Here is a 22,411-nt window from a genome sequence, read left to right on the forward strand (position 1 = left end):
TTATAATGCTAATCCGTTTTTTCTTTTTTTTTCTTTTTTCATGCTAATTTCAGGAGTGAAATGTGAGTATCAGTAAATCTATTTTTTACACTATGTAGTTATTTTAATAATAATATATTGTGTGTAGTCGTAGTGAATTGTCATGCAAAAGCACGAGTAGTGTATCGTATATTCTATTCTATTCTATTATAATATTTATTAGATACACACTAGATACTTAGAATCCTTAAATAATAGAGCGAAGTAATAACTAGTATAAGTTTATTTTTTTTTTATTCGCCCTAATTTGTTGAATATGAGTATTTACGATAAAAGTGTACAGGATAATATGTCACATATCACATACTATTTTACACTTTAACTTAATTATAATTTAAATAATATCATCGAAAAATCGTATGTTACACTAAATCTAATACTTGTAATTTACACCATCAATTAAGTATACTTAAGTGTGTGTGTGTTATATGCATCGAAATAAAAAACATGTTATTTGTGCGACATTTAAATAATAATTTTTGTATACATTTCAGTATACAATATTATGTAACCTGTACCACACTTTCAATTTCAATTGTCGGAACATTTCTGATTTTTGTAATTTATTAGTAATTAAAATATAAGAATGTATAAATATAACTTATTTATACATAAATTATTTCCTTCAGTATTAAAATAATAGCTTAGATTTTTTTTTTTTTACTTTATTAGCCCGAGAAATATAAATATAAATGATAAGCAATGACCTTTTTTTTTCTTTTTCGGTTGATTCTGTGGTACTTTATTTTATATTTCAACAAATATTCAATTGCACATGTTTTAATCTTAAACAATTAAGTAGGTAAAATATCCAGTAGGTACAAAGTTATGTCGCAAATTAATTTAAAATTATAAAACTTAAAAGTTTCTTAGTTAAATACATCATTACAATGTAATATAATGTTTATTTCTTAAAATTTACTTTAAAAATATCTGACACTTCATAGTTATGCTCCTTTTACATTTAATTTGTTACATAATTTATTCATAAAATGTTATTGGATATATTTTTGCTGAAATTTATATTAAGTTTAAATTTTCTAAATTATTTTTACTCGTCGAATTTCAGGAACAAGCTTTATTAACTTTTATAATTGAAAAGTAGTACCCTTAAATAACCAGCTCAAGTTCTAAAACAAATATTTAATCTAATACAGTATAACATACTATACAAACCTCCACAAATAGAATAATAGTTAAAAGCTTTACTTGAGTTGAAAATAGCGTTTAAAAATATAGTTGTATGCAAATGTTAAGGTTGATTTGCATCACATAACTTTTACAAAACAAGAAATATTACAGTTTTTAATCACTTTGTTTTGTCCCCAAAAATGTTTGTAAATTTTACAATAAAATAGTTTATATTTTTACCACATATAATATTATTAAAGGTGTTCGTAATCATCAAAATTATATAAATCAAGTAATGACTTTTAAATTGTATTCCTAATTATTGAACCAACATTTAATAACTATGGTTTTAAACAATCCATAGTAATATATTTTTTGTTTTTTTTTGGATCAAAGCTAAGTACATAAAATAATTTTCAGTATAATTATTAATATGACATATGCGCTAAATTTAAGTATAAATGATTATTTTTTATGGATATTCTTTCAAGGCTTTTAATATCTGTATCTATCAAATTATGATGTCTTTATATATTTCAACAGCAATTTTCATTAATTGTACTAACTATAAAATTATCACTTATAATTAATTCAGTCGATTAAAAAGTTGATAAATACATAAATATCTGAGTTTTGAAAAAAAAAAAAAACTTACATAGCAATAAAAAATTGCAGAACAAATATAATTTAATACATTCAATCACGTAAACGACTATTTTCATAAACTTCTTTTTGAAAAAAAAAATGGTATTTATCCTTAAAAAAACCTTTTGTGTAAGTATATCAAAGCGTTTATAAACATTTTAAAACAACTGTTTACTCCGGTTGATATGGAGGACGGAGGTACACTACTTTATTTTTATAATACGTACTTATATCATGCACGGTCATAGAAAATAATAATTATTTTTTATTTCTCAATTAATTATGTTTACATCTAATATGAAAATTACTTTTTTGAGTAGGTTCTTCAAAAAAAAAAAAAAAAAACGTTATAATACTTAACTTGTTTGATTAATTTGTTTGTAGTGTTTATTACTTGTTGTGTATAGTTTGTGTCACATCGAAGACTCTTCGAGAAAAAAACTCATGCCTCCAATAGTTTCAATAGAAGCACCACTTAATATAGTGACTATACTTATAAAATTAGAACTTTCAGTTTTTTTTTTTAGAATCTAATTAGTTAGATACAAGAGTTTGACATGTTTCCATGGTTATTTTGTATTAATAACATTTTATTTTTAGAATTAACTCAACTTTTCAAGCCATTTTATATTTCTAGTGTCTATACAAGATTTACTTTAAGAAATTATATAAACATTTTTTTATTTTATATTTTATTTATTTATACTTTTTTATAATTCCTTTCAGAATTGTTGCTTAATGCATCAATGGTTTTGGCTTCTGCTTAGTTCTTATTTATATGTCAACTGAAATTCGCCTTTCTACCATATTTGGGTTTTTTATGTAAACATATTTTAATCAACAAAATTAAACTAAACCAACGCAAACAACTTTATAATTTAATTATTATTATTATTATTATTATTATTTTTAAGATTCTCCGTAAACGTTAGTTTTATTTTACGTTTTTATTTTTTAATGTTGTTTAAAGTATTAGTAAGTCTGTAGGTATTTGTTGCACTCTTTTAATTTATAAATCTCAGTTTTTGCTTTTCTGATGTTCAACGGAAGTCTTGTGGAAAGTTGATTAAAATAAAAATAAGATTTATTCCTCAAAATGGGTATATAGTATATATTTATTATATATATATATATATATATAGTATATACACACACGTAAGTATCAGAAAATATCTACGTGTCATTTTAATTATGCATGGACTATAAAATTGTATTTTAAAGTTAATGATTATTTTTAATGGGTAGATTCCTAGATAATATGTTTATATGAAATATTGTAAATTTATTTTAGTCTACCTAGAATTTGTTATGTGACATGGATTTGAATAATATAGACTTTTTAGGTATAAAAATAACAATATTAATATCAATGCGTTCAAATATAATTAATATATTATTAAATAACAGTATAAATCAAATTACAAATTTACTCTTAAATTTATTAGGTACAAAAACTATTCCACATGGTACTTCAATATGATTTTATTTTGTTTTTATTGTTTGCATTAATTAATGCAAAAATCGTGATAAAAAAATTGTAGTACTGCTGTTGTGTTCTACGCCAGCAGTGCGGTCGAATACGCCTTTTATTATTTTTAAGTATATATTTGTGTTGCATAGTAAAATCCTTATGACAGGTCACTAGGGAACCTTAGCTATTATGTTTACCACTACACCATTGCTTTAAAAAACCAATGAATTATTTTTTTCATTTTGATTTTAAATAAACTTTGGAAAAAACGTAATAATTTATATTAGTGATATTTAAAATATTAAATTATATATTATACCTAGACAACGTAGAAGTATAAAAGTAAATTGCCGCACAAATGATAATATATTAAAATCTTTTTGAGTATGGGGAGAGTTATAATATTGTTGGGAAAGATAAATTTAATTTATACGGATATAGAGTTTGAGACATGGTTAAGTGATGTGAGTGATTTAGGAAGCATAGAATTTTCTCTGCTCTAGGTTTATCTAACCTGTTCGTATTATACGAAATTCAGTGAAAATATATTTGATATCAATGCGGATCCTACATCAGTGTTAACAATTTTTATCTATATATGACTTAAGTATAATTTTATAACATATTCGTTTAAATAAAAATAAAATTAAAAAAATACCTAGAATCAGTGATCTTCAATAAAATAAAATTATATTAGTTTTTTATTAATATTCTTTTTTATTATTATGTTTAAGACGTTAGTTTCCATTTAATTTTACATGAGTAGTATTTAAATTGTTTTAAATTAATTTTTAATAAATATTGAAACAAAATTATAATTAATAAAGTAAGTAACTAAAATACAAAGATAGTTTTTAATTTTTATAATTTATAAAATATCACGATTTATATTCTTCTAATATTTATTACAAAATCGTCTATGTACATATTATATAGAAATCTGAAGTACACTTTTCGAAAGTTCATTGTAATGAGTAATGTATTTATAATACATGTACCTACCTATGTATGTATCTTTATTTTTCTTCAAAATTACTTCCATCGTATAAATAAACAATAATAATAATCAATGTGAATTATTATATTTATGCGCGTTTATAAGGGTTTTTTCAAAACAACTCGCAATATATATAATCATATTTTTTTACCGCTCAGGGCCAAAACCGAGACTCTAAATAATATTTTATTTCTATATTTTTTTTCGAAGTCGTAAAATATTTTGTATTTTTAATAAGCTAACGAAAACATATGATATTAAATACGTTTACGGTTCTACAGCGTTTTATTGGCTAAACGCGTATATAGTTACGTTTCGTGCGTACATATTTTTAATACGTTTTTCGTAGACTGTTCGATGTAAAACGAGATTTCGTCTCGAATTGTATGTATATATACACGACACAACGTTATTCAATATTTGGTAAGCAATATAATACCAGTAAATTATTATTTGGTCACCGTCTTTTGATGACGATAATATTATATGTGGCCCGTGATTCCTTTGAAATACGACTAGACGTCATATTACAACATATTAAACGTATGTGGATCGAATGTAACGGAAACGGATTGGCTGGCGAAAATTTCGTAGAAATGCCGAATAATTTAAGATGTTTGTATGTACGAGATAAACAATGATTTCTGAAATTTCACAAACCAAACGATCAGTATGTAATTGAAATAATCCGCAGCAAACTACAAAATACCTATAACACCTAGATCAACAGTATGATTCACCAAGAATGTTCACCCACATTTTTATTTTAATATGAGTTTATTCAAATTCTGATTTTTGAATTTGTTTTTACACGTACTCAAGGATCATAGTTTTAATAATTTATATTTATTTTAACATTTATATTGTTATGTAGTGACACAAACTTAATTTTTCAAGTGAAATCTAACCTACAGCCTACTGTAATTGTGCTATAATGTAATATGGTCCCTTTTCCAGCTTCCGCCATATTAACGGTATATAACTTTAAAAAATATAATTAATTGACAATCTAATTATTGCGCATCGCGTTATTATCTAATGGACGTTTCTTATTTATTTATTTATTTATTTTTTTGGAATAATGATGTAAATTTAAAATTTATTAATTCAGACTCTTGCTCATCACAAAGATGCCCCCATCAAAAATAAGCATAAACTAAAATTAAAAACTTAAAAGTTTAAATCAAGATAAAATCTTAATTTTGTTTAGCTTATTTTAATTGGCTGTTGAAAAACTATTGCTTTTTTCATTTGATTTAAAAATTTTCCCAGCATTCAGAATAAAATGAAAATCTGGACAATGATTAATAAATAAAATAAATTGACTAGTTCAATATAAAATATAAATACTTAAATAAAAATAAGAAAAATGCAAAAATATCTACAATAATTTCTTTATAGCTTGTTAACAATATTTTAAAAATTAAGTTTAATTATTAATTTACCTACTGCCTATATTCGAAACATGGAACATCTTTTTATTACAAGACAATTTAAAAATTTAATTGACACTCATAAAATATGTGGATTTGTAATAAAATATAATATTATGTACAGTACATAATATAACTAACGAATCACTGAGAACTTCTAAAATATTTAGTAAAATTATTTATTAGATTATTTATTCCCTGATTTGGTTAGTTTTTAAAGTATGCCTATAGATATTCCATACACAAATGCTAACATGAATACGTAAGTATTATAAATAGGTAGTATAAAAATATATTGTTTTTTATGAATCAAAATTGGATAATATTATATATATTAAGGGTGCATCACAAAGATTTGACTTATATTCAAATAGACTCAATAAAATATCCTTCGAAATGTCTAGTTATGTCCATTATATTTGCCTTAAATGGTGGGTTATACTTATTATCAAGTTTTTATACCATAAACATACTAGATATATAGGTATTTATTATAGTGTCAATTATTGTCGAGAATTATTCGTGAATAATTGTATGTCGAAAAAAAGGAAGTAGCTTTATGCTTGTCTCCTCGGTGTTGTATATACTTATTCTATATTATATAAATGCATAATATTATACCTTGCATGATGTTACGTTATTTTTCTCATTATTCTACTTGCCGCTACTTTTAAGAGTTATTTAGTTTCAATTGTGTTCTGGTTTTGGGTTTACAAACGTCCATTGGGCAAATAATATGGATCGGATGTATAATATATTGTATTTTATGCTTTTAGATACGGACAATCAAAGAGTTATAATACATGTAAAAGATGTCAATGACGAGCCTCCGTACTTCATCAACCGGCCGCTGCCGATGCAAGCCGTGGTGCAGTTAAACGCGCCACCAAATACTCCAATATTCACTCTTCAGGCACGCGATCCAGACACTGATCACAGTATACATTACTTCATTGTCAGAGACAGAAGTAAGTATACGGCGGTGATCTCAATTAAAATATTAGTGAATATTAAAAAAACACGTTCATTAATCAAACATATTTTTTTTATTATTTTATAATTACCAATTATTGTGTGCACTGGCTCTTTTTTTAGTGCTTAGGTACTATATTAAAATACGCATTGAACACAATGAACAAAATATACATAAATTTACTGAAATAAATGTACATCTGGCAGTGACAATTTTTTTTTCTTATGTATCCTTTTTTTCTTTATTTATAAAAGCTTTTCCACTAAGGAATATCAATTAACAACAATTTAATGATTATAATAAAACAATTTTAAAAAAACGTTGTTAAAAGAAATCAGAAAATTTAATTAAAGAAGTAATATTGGTAAAGACTTTATAAGAACAAACACATAAAGTTTATTAAAAGAGGGAAAAACAATGGATGAACAAGGAAAACGAAAAAAAATTGAATTTGCGTTTAAGAATATTTACAAATTATACACATAGTTAACTTATTTAAATACAAATAGCTTTTATTAAAATACACACAGTATTATTTTTCTTATATTTCTTATATTGTATTAGAGCATACACAGGTGTTTAAATAAATAAATAAAATAGGAGTTATCAAGAGAGAAGTAACATAATATACAATTTGAATTTGTGCTTACAAATACTAACGAATTGTGCATAATATCTTAACATAGACAAAAACTTTTAAATGATAAAATAAAAGCTATATTTCGAAGAAAATTAGTCGTAGTATACATTTGTTACTCATTATACCTAGTTATTGAGCAAATTCAATTTAAAGATATAAAAGTTTATAATTTTAATGTCTTCAGGGTGACTATTTTATCAAACAACACTCATTATTTTAAAAAGATTTTTTTCTAATTTTTTTTTTTTTTCAAATTTTTAGATAAATGTTTTTCTACAATTGCATAAAATTTTAATTTTTTCACTTTTATATTTAATAATAAAAAAAAACTTTCAACTTTTGATTTTCGATTTCGAATGGCAATCTACGTATATTAATCATCGCATAAATTAATAAAGCCATTTTTTTCATGAATTTTCACATTAAAATTTTTAACTTTTTTTGATCTGACGGCGAGGTATAGCTGCTCAAAGTTGGTTGGTTCTAGAAGGTTTTTAGGTTGTTATACATCAGTAATGATGATTAATTAGAACTGTCAGGACTGGGACTTTTATTTATAAAGTACGATAGCTATAATAGTAATGAATTCGATATCGTCAACCTCATGGTGTAGCGGAGAGTGGTGATAATATTTGTACCTGTAACTACCTGCCATTATTGCAGTGCCATAACTTATTATCAATTGTCATATAATTTTAATTAATTGAACTAATATTACTATTTATATCTACTGATAAGTTATATAGTTATAACACGATTACACTCAATAAACACTTCCCAAAACTACCCAACTTTGAGAAGCTATTCAACGAATTAATGAAAAATAAAAAATGAAAATTTGAATGTGATAGTTTATAAAAAAAAAATAATAACCATACTAATTTATGAAATGTTAAGTATAGGTTGTCATTTGAAAATCAAAAGTTTATAGTGGTTTACCTAATAAATATTAGTGAAAATATGGAATAGTTTTACAATTCTAAAACAGTATGGATCTTAAATTTTGAAAAAAAAAAATTGAAAAAAGTCAATACTTTTTGAAATAATTAGTTTGATAAAATAATCACTCTGTGTAATCTAGATATTATGATAAATGAAGCTCGAAAAAAAACGAGTGAAAATAAATATTGAGAGAATGTATCAGTGCTATACGAACCCCGTTTAGATTATCAAACTTTTAAGATTAAGTTTTTATATTATATTATTTGTATGTTCTATGGCTTATGTGGTGTAAATATCAAATAATAGAATTCTTTCGTCAACAGCCGGTGGCAGGTTCGAGGTGGACGAGCGTTCAGGTGTCGTCCGAACCCGAGGAACCGACCCGTTTCAATTAGACATGGAATACGTTTTATACGTGAAGGCTGAAGATCAGAACGGTAGGATGGACGAACGACGTTTTCAGTCGACACCCGAAGAACGTTTATCGATCGTTGGGGGCAAGAGGGCTCCGCAGTTTTACATGCAGTCATACGAAGCAGAAATACCGGAAAACCAACGAAAAGACTCCGAGTATGTATACCTGCAGTAGCTTACATATTAGTTGTGGTTGACGGGGAGTAAAAATAAATCAGGAACGCAAAATAATCTGTTTTTAAAATATTATTCTTATTTTCTGTAGCATCATATCAGTAAAAGCTAAATCGTTCGCTGATCGAGAGATACGTTACACGCTCAAAGCCCAAGGCCAAGGTGCCGGGACGTTTAATATTGGACCAACATCTGGTATCGTAAAACTGGCTAAAGAATTGGATTTCGAAGATTTGAGACAACCGCATGTGTACTCATTGATCGTCACTGCAACCGAAGATTCCGGTGGATTTTCAACTTCCGTTGAGGTACGTTTTATGCACTCAAATTTATAATATTATATATTAACCTTTAAACATCATTATTAAAGCTTTAATCAAAAGCAATTATAGTTTATAAGTACTAAGTAGGTACAATAATTTAAAATAACTTTTACACTTTTTAACATTAATGGTAAGAGGAGGGTATAATATACTAAATGTCCATCAAAACATAAATATTCCACCATACTATCTAGAGTAAAATGCACCAATTACCCTCAACTTAATCTTAATGTACCAGATGCCTTCAGCATATTATATATACAATCTAAGTAAAACATCTGGCGTAAAGTAGAAAAGGTAAATAAATGAAGCACATCGTGTAGACATAGTTATATCATTATAGTATTTAATAATGAAAATAAAAGAATAAATACAATGATTTTAATAATAATTTTAAGCAGCTTAAATTTTATTAAGTCGAAAAAAAAATGTCTTATATTGTTTTTAATGCTGAAAACAGCCGTTGAGGCCAACTGGTCAATACTCAGATGGGAAGGTATGATTCGTTTAGTAGTTATCATAGATGACATCAAACAAATATTGTATTATTTGTTCAACTGCTCAATTCACAAGTGCCAACGAGCGTTTAAATATCCAATCTGACTGACCCGAAATAAATATAATACGTTATTTTACCAATATTAATATGACATATGTATTATTCGCATACTTTATTAGCTCACCATTCGCGTGACGGACGTCAACGATAACGCACCCAAGTTTGAGCTGCCCGATTACCAGGCACACAACGTGGACGAAGATATCCCGCTCGGTACTTCCATACTAAAAGTGAAAGCGATGGACGCAGACTCCGGCGAAAACGCAGAAATCGAATATCACGTGAGTGACGATCATTTTGCAGTCGATGCTTCAGGAATCGTCAACAACAATAAGCAACTGGACGCAGACAACAATAACGCGTATTACGAATTTGTCTTAACCGCAAAAGACAAAGGTAAGGTCATTTTTTCAAAATTACTGTTCATGAAAAAATAATTTTTCTAGTTCAAAAACAATTCAATGTTTTTTTTCTCTGAAGTCTAGTAGTTTCCAACAGGTATAACTCCAATAGTCACTGTCTGCTAGTTACGATTTATATATATATATTTTTTTTTCTTTGAGGGGGTTCATGGTTGTGTTTGGCATAAAGACACTGATGGTAAAGAATCTTTTTTTCATTTTTATGTTCAAAAAAAATTAAAACTATACATGAGCAGAAAACAGAAAACTCACACTCGTATCTATATATTATACGAAACAAGAAATTTTCCCGATTTAATTTAAGTCTAAACTAGGGGTCCGAGCAGGCTTAATGCTGAATGGGAACTGTTGTAATTTAGATTAAGTATCAAAATCTTATCTTTATATACAATGGTATCTTTGACAAGACTTATTGTTGTTATAGTTAGAAATACGTACACGTCTACCACTACCCGTTAACGACCCTCATACTTTATTGAAACAATTATATTTTATCTTCCACGTGTGTGACATCCATCACTATGATTACTATTACATCCGGCATACAATATATCGTTATCATCCCACCTATCAATAAAATTGACGTATAATATACCAATCACTACAGTTCAGTAGATTCAAGAATATAAAAATATGTAGTCTCAACCAAGAAAACAAATTATAATATCGAACAACAATAACAACAATAACTTGCTTGATTGTAAATAATAGTGTATACGTTTAAAATGTACTTGGTCGTTGAGTAGGTCACTGTGCGTATTGAATTTGCATTCAATGAAAAATAATTGTATGTGAAGTACGATTCTCTGAGAACGAGACTGGTAAAATGACATAATCTATTCTGAAGATAGTTAATACTGATCATAACAAGCATATTTTCCCTAATAAAATTGGTTGAACTAATTTTTGCTAAAATATCAAATCGCATATTGAATAACTTTATTCTACGGACGACGTACCGTAGAATTCTTTGAATACCTAAAATTAATTATTAATGTGTACAATAACATATTTATAGTTTATAACCTAACAATTAATCTGAATATTTTGAAAATTTCGTCGTGTGGAGAAAATTATAATTTAAGCGATCGTATAATGGTTCTTCGTTTATTATATTTTAAATTATAAAAGATTGAGTAAATTTCTTTTTAATTTTGTTTTTTGTCATTTTCGTTATAATAATATTTAAATTTCAAATGGTAATGAAATCATTAATATTATGTTCATTTACTTTTGATAGATATTTTTTACTTATATAATATATATATATACCTACTATATTTCGAAATACTACCTAAATCTATGAGCGATTGATAGTATTAAAATCGTATACAATGATAAAAATAAATTAAATTAAATTTATATCGTACAAACTGAGTTAAACTTATTAAGTACAAACAATAATGTACAAATGTGACGAGAAAAATAAAACATGTTTATGGGTAGAAGTTTGTAAAAAATGTTAGTTCAGCTGAATAGGTTAGGTTTGTACTGACTTACAACTTTTTTTGGTGGATTATTTTGGGTAAATATTCTATTATGGGCATAGAGACGAGGGGGGGATATAGGGGATCACATGACCTTTTTTTTATGTATACTTTATATATTATACCGATATAAGAAAAAATAAAATAATATTTTCTTATAAAAATTAGCCAATTTTTTGAGGTATACTTATCCCCGGCCCCAATGAAAATTCTTGTCTACACCATTATATTCTATATATTGTTTTAAACGTATATTTATTATCAGCTATTTGCATTATATACCAGCTTAATAAAAGGATGTAAAGGAAATATCCGCACAGATTAATGAGGAAAAATTATAATGGGCGAGTGTTATAGCTTTCGCAAAAATGTGGTCCTAGTTGAGCCTACAGGAGTGAGTTATTAACCCCCTTTATATTCCATTTCGATATAATATAAATTTGTGCCCGGAGCAGGCATAATTTTATTAATAAACGACACTACATTTATGTAAGAGACAGCGATGGATGATTGTTGCCCGCATTAAATTGTTGTGATAATAATGGTTATTATTTTAATAATATAAAATAAATAACAATGACGAATGTGGCAACAACGAACTGTACGACTGTGCATTTTGTGCATATTACAGGGGAACCTCCAAAGACAGGAACAGCCACCATACGGATTTACACGAAAAACAAAAACGACGAAGAACCAAAGTTTTCGCAGCAGGTGTATACGCCGAACGTTGACGAAAATGCCGGTCCCAATACACTTGTTACCACGGTGGTAGCTTCCGACAAGGACGGTGACAATGTTAGGTAAACATACTAATTCGACACGAATTACACTAAACATAATATGCAATTATTATTACACTTGTAGTTAAATAATAATTGTGAAGTACGCAAAGTATTGTAGGTAGAATATAATTTTTAAAAGTATTTAAGTAAAAAAAGTATTTAAAATATGCATTTAAGTACGATTGCAGATACTTTCAATTTTTCTTTTTTACTTTATAAATTAATTATATCATATTTTTTACGCACAATGCATTTTGTCTCGTAGGTATAATAGCAAGTATAATACGTTGTATTTGATGTACTTTCAGATTTGGATTCGTAGGTAGCGGCACATCGTCCGGTCAGTTTGTCATCGAAGAAATTACCGGCGTTATTCGGCTACACTCGAAATCAATATCGCTCGAGAGGGACAAATATGAGCTTAACGTGACTGCCGTTGACGACGGAGCATGTTGCGTGAACGGCGCAGCGACCATACACACCAGCACTGCGGTCGTTGTTGTTTTCATCACCGACGTTAATGACAATAAGCCAGTGTTCAGGGAATGCGCCAAGTACAACCCCAAAGTCGAAGAGGGAGCGCCGAATGGCAGTCCGGTGCTCAAGGTACGGAGACTGCAACAAGTCTTGTTATATTATTTAAAATAGACAAAATAATGTACAACATTCTTGTAGTAGGTGATCTACCCTGTAATAATTACAAGTTTAGCGGCAGTGTTCTACCTTTAAATTTTAAGCATTGATGCAATCCGCGGATCTTCACTTTTGAAGCTCTCTCCTCTAGAAAAAACATTTTTCAATACTATATTACTCACCATTAATACCTACTTATTTATAAATATATTAAAATTATGATGTTTTTTCTTTTTGAATTTGATTATTATGTTAGATAGGTACATACTATATAATAGTTTTAAATAATAAGGTTGGTGACAACTGTCGATCGATTTTTTCATTGAAAATTATTTTTAGATTTATATGAGTAAGTCGTTGTTCACATAGCTTTTAATGGACAATAATGATACAAGTAATAATTATTTCTATCGACTGCCGATATGAGTAGGTAAATTTCATCTTCCAAAATATATAGATTACAGTTATGTACTACTTGAATTGCGACCTGCGTAAATTTAAAAAAAAACATGCATTAAAGCATATTACATTAGTTTGAAAATTCAAGGAATATAAAAAAGAATGATTGTATAAGAAAAAAAATCAAGAGAATTACGATAAAAAAAAATTGTCGTTTTGAACTTTGTGCAAGAATCATCATACGCATTTTAACCAGTTACTTATTAAAGTTTTTAAAATATTTATGTATGAATTGAAAATATTCAGGACACAATTTACATAACAAAAATGCACAAACATATTATATAAAAGTATATTATTATAGTATACAAAATATAATCAAGTTACAATTAACACAATAAAATTAAAAATAGTTATAAAACCGAATTAGTGGTAATTGTATGTTTTGTATATAAGGCATATTATAGCTAGAGCTCAGGCGGTCACTGATGACATGCCCCCCCCCTCCTCGAAAGCATTTTTTTTTTGTAGTTAAGTATAAATAAATTCCTTATAAGTTATATCATTAATATATTTATATAATTTAAAGTAAATCTATGATAAATTATTTGTAATTTATATTTATAAATGCCAAATACTAATAAATAAGTATTCTATTCAGCACGATACTAAAATAAATTATCGATTTCCACACTAAAACAACTATTTGCCATATTTCGGCTTGTAACAATAATAGATATTATCAATTTTAGTTTTATTAGCCACAATCTTAATAACAATGGTATTGGTTCTAGTCATATTACGATTAATTGATAATAAAACATTAATAAAATAAATGTATCAAATTTGTTATTCCTATTCTTATTGCAAAACTGCCACAACCTCATTTTACTATTTCAGGTTGAGCTTTAACTAAGAATTAGATAAATATAAAAGATCCAGGTAATATGAATAATAACTTATTGTAAAATAATAAAACAAGGCGCTAAAAGTATGATTTGGAAGTAAATAACATTTTAAATTGAATTTTCTTAAAACTATGTTTTTTGAATTATGTCATTCTTGTTTTTTTTTATTCGATAATTATTTATTTTTGTTATGATTTCCATAGAATAAAATTTAATTACTAATAAAAAGTAAATTTCGATGATAAATAATCAATATTGTGTTGTATATTGTATTCAAATAATTATCTGTCTACAATCTACATATTATGTATAATAATAATGCTTAACGATCTGTATGATCTGAATGTAAAATAAAACTTAATCAATGGAATATTATATTATTATTATGAAATTATCATAGACCTATAATAATAAATTAATTACTAAGAGATAGCAATAATAAAAAGAAAAAGTCAGGAGATGAGATGGATAATTAAAGAAAAAATTGACGAAATACTAAAATACTAAAATACAAAGAGTCTGAGGCCAAATAAAATATTATAAACGTGTTAAAATAAAATTAATATTCATTATTGATTAATGAAATGTTGATAACATAAATCTATAGACTATGACTGATAAAGGAAATGAAGAGAAAAAAATGTGTAGTTGAATTATTAGTCCATGATTTACTAGGTAGGTACTTTATATTATTTTTCTCGTTTATACTTGGTCATCAATCCTTGAGGTTTGGGCGAATTAATCGCTATGCATTAGTTTATAGGCCTATGGATACTATTATATGATTGCTTAAGTTTTTGGTCACTGTTTCATAAGATATTATGTACATAATATAATAAAATTATGTGTTATAATAACACACAGGTGCACGCGACTGACGAAGACAAAGGCGTCAACGGACAAGTCAAATACTCAATTGTCCAACAACCGAATCAAAAAGGCACAAAGTTCACCGTCGATGAAGAAACAGGAGAAGTTTCTACCAATAAGGTATGACTATAATATTTATAGCTATCTTGCTACATTTTTCTAAACTTTTCTATTGTAAAAATACAATACATAAATACTACTATTGTACCTATAGTGTTACAATTTTAACCGTTAAATTTTTTTTCCTTTCGATTTTGTTTCGTGAAAAAATATTTCGACATGGACACCGTTTTCAATATGATTAAAATTTATCATTGTAAAAAGTAAAAGTAAATTTATTACATTCGACCCATTATCGATTGTTAAATGATAGATAATATATATTATATTATGTATTGTATGATGCTATTTTATTTGTTTGGGTGAGTCTATGGGAAACATCAGAACTGATGAAATGGCATGACCAAATGACTATAACTAAAAACGATTTAATATGTATGTTATAAAGGGTATTATCAATTATTAATTTTTAGAGAACCATTTCTAGAATTCGAGAAGTTTTCGATAGTATTAACATTTAACGAACATATTTATCCAAATAAATGAAGCTAAAATCAAAAGACAAAATTAATATTAATGAAAACTTTATTTAAATTTTCCTGGAATATGATTTTGATATGAAATATTTTTTTTTATGAATAGTAAATAAAGATATCAGTTTACTTCTGATCACAGAAACACTATTGGATCATTAGTGACTATGATATTGTTTGGTATAACATTAAATAATAATAATTTAGAAAATCAATTAATGTACCTACAAAATGTACATATAGAATTATTTATTTAATACTATGTATTATATAGGTGAGCTTTAAAAATTTGTTCTCCACACTATAATGTAGGTACCTACAGAACTTATTATATTTAAGACGTTATGTATGCCGCATGCGAATACCTACCTACCTGATGTGAAATTTTATTAACTATTAATTAATTTACTATTGTCTTTTATAACTTAATAAGTTTCAATGTTTTAAATTTAAACATAATCGACTGATTATTTGCAAAATCAATTATAGGTATTTGATCGAGAAGGCGACGATGGCAAATTCGTATCCGTTACAATTAAAGCTACCGACCAGGGAGATCCGTCGCTGGAAGGCGTTTGCTCTTTCACAGTCGAGATCACCGACGTTAACGACAATCCACCACTGTTTGACCGTCAAGTAATATAATTATAATATTATAAGTGATAATATATTGTCGTCACATTTTAAATTCATTAAAATACGTTCCAATTGTTTGACACATTGCTTAGAAATACGTGGAGAACGTAAAACAAGATGCCAGCATCGGTACAAACATCCTAAGAGTATCTGCTTCGGATGAGGACGCCGACAATAACGGTGCGATCGTTTATTCACTTACTGCCCCGTACCCGGGCGATGATTTGGACTACTTTGAGATTCAACCCGAATCTGGGTGGATCGTTTTAAAGAAACCACTCGACGTAAGTTTTCAATATTCTCGTCAACACGTTTATATTTAACTACTAATATTGACAGTTGAAATAATTTAGTTTTAAAAAATAATAGCTGAAATCGAAACCACCGTAACTATTATTTGTAACTTTCATTACCACTGAATTTACTTATAATATGTATTTTAATTACGATCGTCGTTTTGTGTAATTAGTTTTCGTCTTATTCAAACAGATTACAAATTAAATATTACCTATAAATTATAATTTCATAGTGGTTTGGTGGTATCGTAGTCAGCTGAATTAAAAGCTCTGCTAGGGTATGTCGCTTAAGTTAGTCAATTTTAAATCTAAGAATCAAACTTTCGCGACTACCCCGTACTAAATTCTAACATTAGATACTTATCAAATCTTGAATAATATTTATTCGCAAAATTTAAAAAAACAACTCGATAGATGTCGACACAATATTCAACTGCAATCAAAAAATGATAAATAGCAATTTATAATTATTTGTACAATTAATTTAAAAACTACAAATAACTTGTTCACGTATTATGAGAAATTTTAAGCCCTTAGGTGTCTTATTATTTTTAATTAAATATAAAATTATAAATTAATTAATTAATTAATAAAATATAAATATATTTAATTGTTTTTCAGACATATTTTATACTGTAATTTGTTTTTAACAATTTTTCATTATTCGATAAGGTTATAAATAATACCCATACTTGTTTAAAGATTTGTATTAAACGAAACTATTTAAATCAAATTGGTATATATTAATAATGAGATTAAAAAAGATCATATTTATTGATGTAAATTCACTATAAAGTCAATACTTTTATTTGTTATAAACTAAAAATAAACGAATTGCTTATTATTAATTTTTTTTTCAATACATTAATATTTAACATTATACATGCGAGTTGGTAAAGGTAAACTTCTGCAAACAAATTAATAAATTTGACATTTTCAATGATTATAGTTATTAATTTCATCAAATAATATTGCTAAATATGTGCAGTTGAATATTAGGTTTAATGTGTAAATATAATTCAAGCTTATTTGTTTTACTATACATCACTTTTCTTTTGTGTTCTTTGATAATTTGAAATCGCACAAATCTGATTTATTATTTTCTAATATTAATCGCACAATCCTTATTTAATATAATAGGCCACCACGGTATTTGAATTTATAAGCACACCATTATTTTTATTTTATTTTTATTTATTTGCATAATATTGCATTATCTAATTATTTATTTTTCTTTAAACTCTAATGAATCCAATATTTATTTTTATACATAATATATATATTATGTATAAGCATATAGGTACATTTGTATATGTACCAGTATTTTGATTTTTAATTTTTGTTTTCTTTAAAGATAAGCGAACAGAAAAAAAATAATACTTTTGGAATTTTTTGTTTGTAATAATAATGTATCATTATTATTGTGAACGTTTTTATTGGAGAATTTTTCAGGAATGCTCCAGAGGTGATTTTTAAAAGTCGATATAATATTTTTGAGACTTTCCTCTGAACGCAAACACATTTTTAAAATTGTGACATTTTTTTTATAAAACTGTGTTGGGGCCACCGTACATGGTCTGTGTGATATAATAGGCAACAAACAATATTTTTACTATCGTTTTGTTATTACGCTTTTTCATTTTTAACAATCCCTCTTTTTTCATTTGATTTTTTAATTTTTTAATCATTTTTTTTTTTTTTATTAAAACCTGTCCTGTAATGGTCAGGAGAAATATAGTGAATTTTATAATTTTCCTCCATGTAGTTTAGTATGTAGATATTCGCGATAAATGCTAAGTATATGATTATTAAGTAGAATTAGTATCAAAAACTCTTTATTACCAATTATTCAGCCGGAAATGTTGATATAAAATGTTGTACAGAAAGAAAAAATAAAACTGAAAAAAATCAAAAATACTTGAAATATTTCATTATAATAATATAAAAATTGACAACATTTCACATACTACATTGAGGATGTCTCAATGAAAATGTTTGGTAGGTAAACAATTTTGACAAAGATCGATTATAATATAACTTTTAAAACAATTATATAAAGATAAAATACATCTTATAAAAATAAAGAAAACAAAATTTTGAAGTATCATATTTGTTTTTTAAATAATATTAAAAAGAAGTTTCTATAGTTAAAAAACGAATGCGAAATTATAAAATTAAATACTACAACGAATGGCTCACACGAATCTTGGTAATTCTTTGTGCACCTTCTCCAAACTGCAACAGAGAGGTTTGTGACTTACGCCATTTCCTAATTGATTTTTCAGATCTATCTATCAACAAACTCAAATTAAAAAAAAAATCCTCTTATTTTTTCTGTACTAAATTCTACTACATAAATGACATCATTCTTAAATAAAATCATCCCAATTAAATATGTCCGACATTATATTATATTCTTCACGAGTTCATGACATACAATATTAAGGTAGGTTTAAAAAATTAGTTATTATATACTCTACACTATGTCAGTATATCTATTGTAGTCGCTTTAATTATGCATATAATAGTTAAAAATACGTAATAGTTTTTGTTAATATTAAAAACTTGTAGAATCATATAAACTAGGTATATAGGTATTACTAAAAATTGCGTTTAATGTAATTAATAAAAAACGATATGATGTCTCAAAAAGAACACCTATCCTAAGGTCCTAGCTTTAAAATTGTATGACCTGAAAGTATATTAGTAACAGCCGATCTGAGTCAAAAAAGTTTAATAAAGACTTAAATATAAGTGCTTAATGCTTATTCTATGTGATCTCATAAACACGCTACAACCAACAACGTAGCTGACCACAAATAACATACCACCTGCAGGCTGCAAGACTTTCTTTGAATTTTGGTGTTAGATTTCGTTAAGATTAAGTGTAGTAAATATAAAAAGACGGTAAAAGTCTTTCGATAAAATGGCGGGAATGAGCAACCATCATAAGTTTTTCTCTTTACAAATCGTGTCAATTTCACCTGAATATTTGATCATTTATGGCTATAGTTTTTGACGATGAAAAAGGGTTTTTTTTGACCGAATCTGATATCAGCAATTTCCGTTATAGCTGCAAGTGGTAATTTACGGATATATATTATAAATATATTAAATTATATACTAAAAGAGTTCGGTATCAGGAATAATTGAATTTTAACAACATTTCCGGTTTAATTTTTAGAGAACTATTCCATTATAGAAATATTTTAAGCTCGATCATAAAAAACGTTTGAAATTTATACCTGTAATTATAATATAATATATCGTGTTTCTTCACTAACCGTCATGTCGTCGTCGGCCATATAGAATTGCTGAAAACGGTGGTTTGCGTTTTGGGAATTTATATTAATTGGACATTTTACTGCGAGTATAATATTTTGTCATTTGTCATTTGAAATATAAGACATTAATTTTACGCTCATACCATTAGCGAAGAAAAAGTAATAAGTCGTTTTCAGCACCTATACTGACGTTGGTACGTTGTTATTTACACAAATCGACGTTCCTTCTAAAAGATTATTTCGGTTGTGGAAATGTCTTATTTTTTTTCCCTGTACACCTACGTGAAAATGACGTTCGTATAAATAATTCCACGACAAATTGAATGAAATGATCAAAGTATTACCTTAACAGTATTATAACATATATGTGAATGATAATGGAATAGTTCAGTAGGCACCTATATAACTAATGAAAATTGGTATTACTTAGTTGTTTTGTTTGAGTTGTATTATTTGTCTGAATGCTTGTCTGATTTAATAGAGTTTACAGCATGTATTGACTGCGGTATAATAGTTATAATATAACAACGTCAAATGTTTAAACGCATGTTTTCAGATACAAAATTTTACGAGTACCTATCTATCACTCGTATACAATATAATTAAATAAGATTATCAACAATTTATTTTATTAATTGCTTTGAAAATCCGTTTTAATTTATTGATTTTGATTATTATTATAATTTTTTTTTTTTTATGATTTCTAGGATAAATTATGTAAAAATTTAAATCTAGCATGTAGGTGCATACTATTATATATTTAATGTTTATAATATACCACGTACCTTTCTACTTGACAACAAACTCAAACAGATTACAACTTAATACTATTTAACATTTAAACAACGATGATCACCGAGTTACACCTTTACAATTAATCATTTAAAATACTAATAATTATATTATCATTATTTTATAATTCACTGAAAGTGAAATGGTTATGAAATAACTTACAAATTATAAAATTGATCTACATAAAGTCATTATACGATAAATAATTGTATTTTATCGTTATAACTTCAAAGTTCAAAGTAAATAAACTCAAATATAAATATAAATATATTATATATTACCTATAATTGCGTTTTTATTACATCGTGTCTACTATTAATCGCTAGCATTTCGCATTTCAATTAAAATAATTGTTCTAAACTAAAAACTTTATCAATTTATTGTACTGAGTATAATGTACTCTTTTCAACTCATCTAAAATGTTGCAATTACATTAAAACTGGTAAAATACCGAAGCACAAAATGTCGTTTTCCAAAAATTTTTCATCTCTCTCAATATTTTTGTATCTAACAACTATAATGTCGCCTCTCGGTTTTCTCGAATGAAACCACTTTGTTTGATTTGTTTTAAGCCGCCTTAGGTTAGGTGTTATGCCTTATAAATAGTGACAGTTTTCTCAAAATCTACAGCCTCAAGCGGGGATACCAACGATGAACAGAAATAAGACGCGAAATAAACAGAAGTGAGTAAGGGTAGGTAGAAGTGCGTAGTAGTTGTATTATAATAATAATAGTATGACAACGGATGGCAAACTGACAAACTTTTTACGAACTAAATATACCATACCACGATGCTAAAATAAAAAAAAAACTATTTTTCTTTTTCGGAAAAGACGCCATTAATGCGATGATCTAATCAAAATTCAAAACATCTTTTTATACCACATGATAAATTTTCCGGTGAAAGCTAAGGCTACGTATAATAGTTGAGCTGTTTTCTCTCTTGAATATTATATAAGCAATTAGCATACGAGAGCGTTGTCCATTTTGCCCAAAAAAAACACCTTTCCGTTTTTGTCCAAATACTCTTTTCGCCCTAACTAGTCTAGATCAATTTAAAAGTTGACAATTTAGTTTTGTAAAATAATTTGTTTTCACAGTTTTGATACAGTTAACTAAATATGTATTACTTAAATTATTTATGGTAATATTTAGAAATTTTTAGCATTACCCAAATAACACCACGAAAAAGTGATACTCTATTTGTTCACCAAAAGTGTTTTTTATTTTAAATTAAGTTCAACTCATTGTGTAAAATATTTTATTAGTATTTTAAAAAGAAACATTTAACATAGGTATTTGAATTAAGTCCACAATATTTATAAATACTCATTATTTAAAAAACTACACATACATTGAAAAGTTTTAATCTAGTTCAAAATATTTTTATTAATATTTTTATAAATTTCAAAAAATATTATTATGAAAAATGTATTACACAAATTTTTCTAATCTAAACAACTAGCACCTGAACAAAAATAATACTAATAAAATACAAATATTTGAATGAAAACAGTCTTAACCACATTCGATTGTAATATTATACATTTTACATCTGCCTACTG

General features: G+C 26.6%; 1 protein-coding gene across 5 annotated transcripts in view; it reads left to right on the plus strand.

The window, feature by feature from the left end:
- Positions 1–22,411, plus strand: part of LOC114124749 (neural-cadherin) — a 137,655-nt gene that overhangs the window by 77,924 nt on the left and 37,320 nt on the right. For 3 of the 5 annotated variants that reach the window (XM_027988105.2, XM_027988103.2, XM_027988104.2), the window contains exons 3-12: positions 54–62; positions 6,493–6,684; positions 8,595–8,841; positions 8,951–9,167; positions 9,861–10,137; positions 12,282–12,453; positions 12,744–13,041; positions 15,240–15,365; positions 16,328–16,474; positions 16,567–16,758. In XM_027988105.2, the coding sequence (XP_027843906.2) occupies positions 54–62; positions 6,493–6,684; positions 8,595–8,841; positions 8,951–9,167; positions 9,861–10,137; positions 12,282–12,453; positions 12,744–13,041; positions 15,240–15,365; positions 16,328–16,474; positions 16,567–16,758 (1,877 nt within the window). Of the gene's footprint in view, positions 1–53; positions 63–6,492; positions 6,685–8,594; positions 8,842–8,950; positions 9,168–9,860; positions 10,138–12,281; positions 12,454–12,743; positions 13,042–15,239; positions 15,366–16,327; positions 16,475–16,566; positions 16,759–22,411 lie in introns of those variants that run through there. The other 2 variants (XM_027988106.2, XM_027988108.2) reach the window with 2 other exon arrangements.

Source organism: Aphis gossypii, chromosome X, assembly GCF_020184175.1.
Source record: "Aphis gossypii isolate Hap1 chromosome X, ASM2018417v2, whole genome shotgun sequence".
NCBI classification, from domain to species: domain Eukaryota; kingdom Metazoa; phylum Arthropoda; class Insecta; order Hemiptera; family Aphididae; genus Aphis; species Aphis gossypii.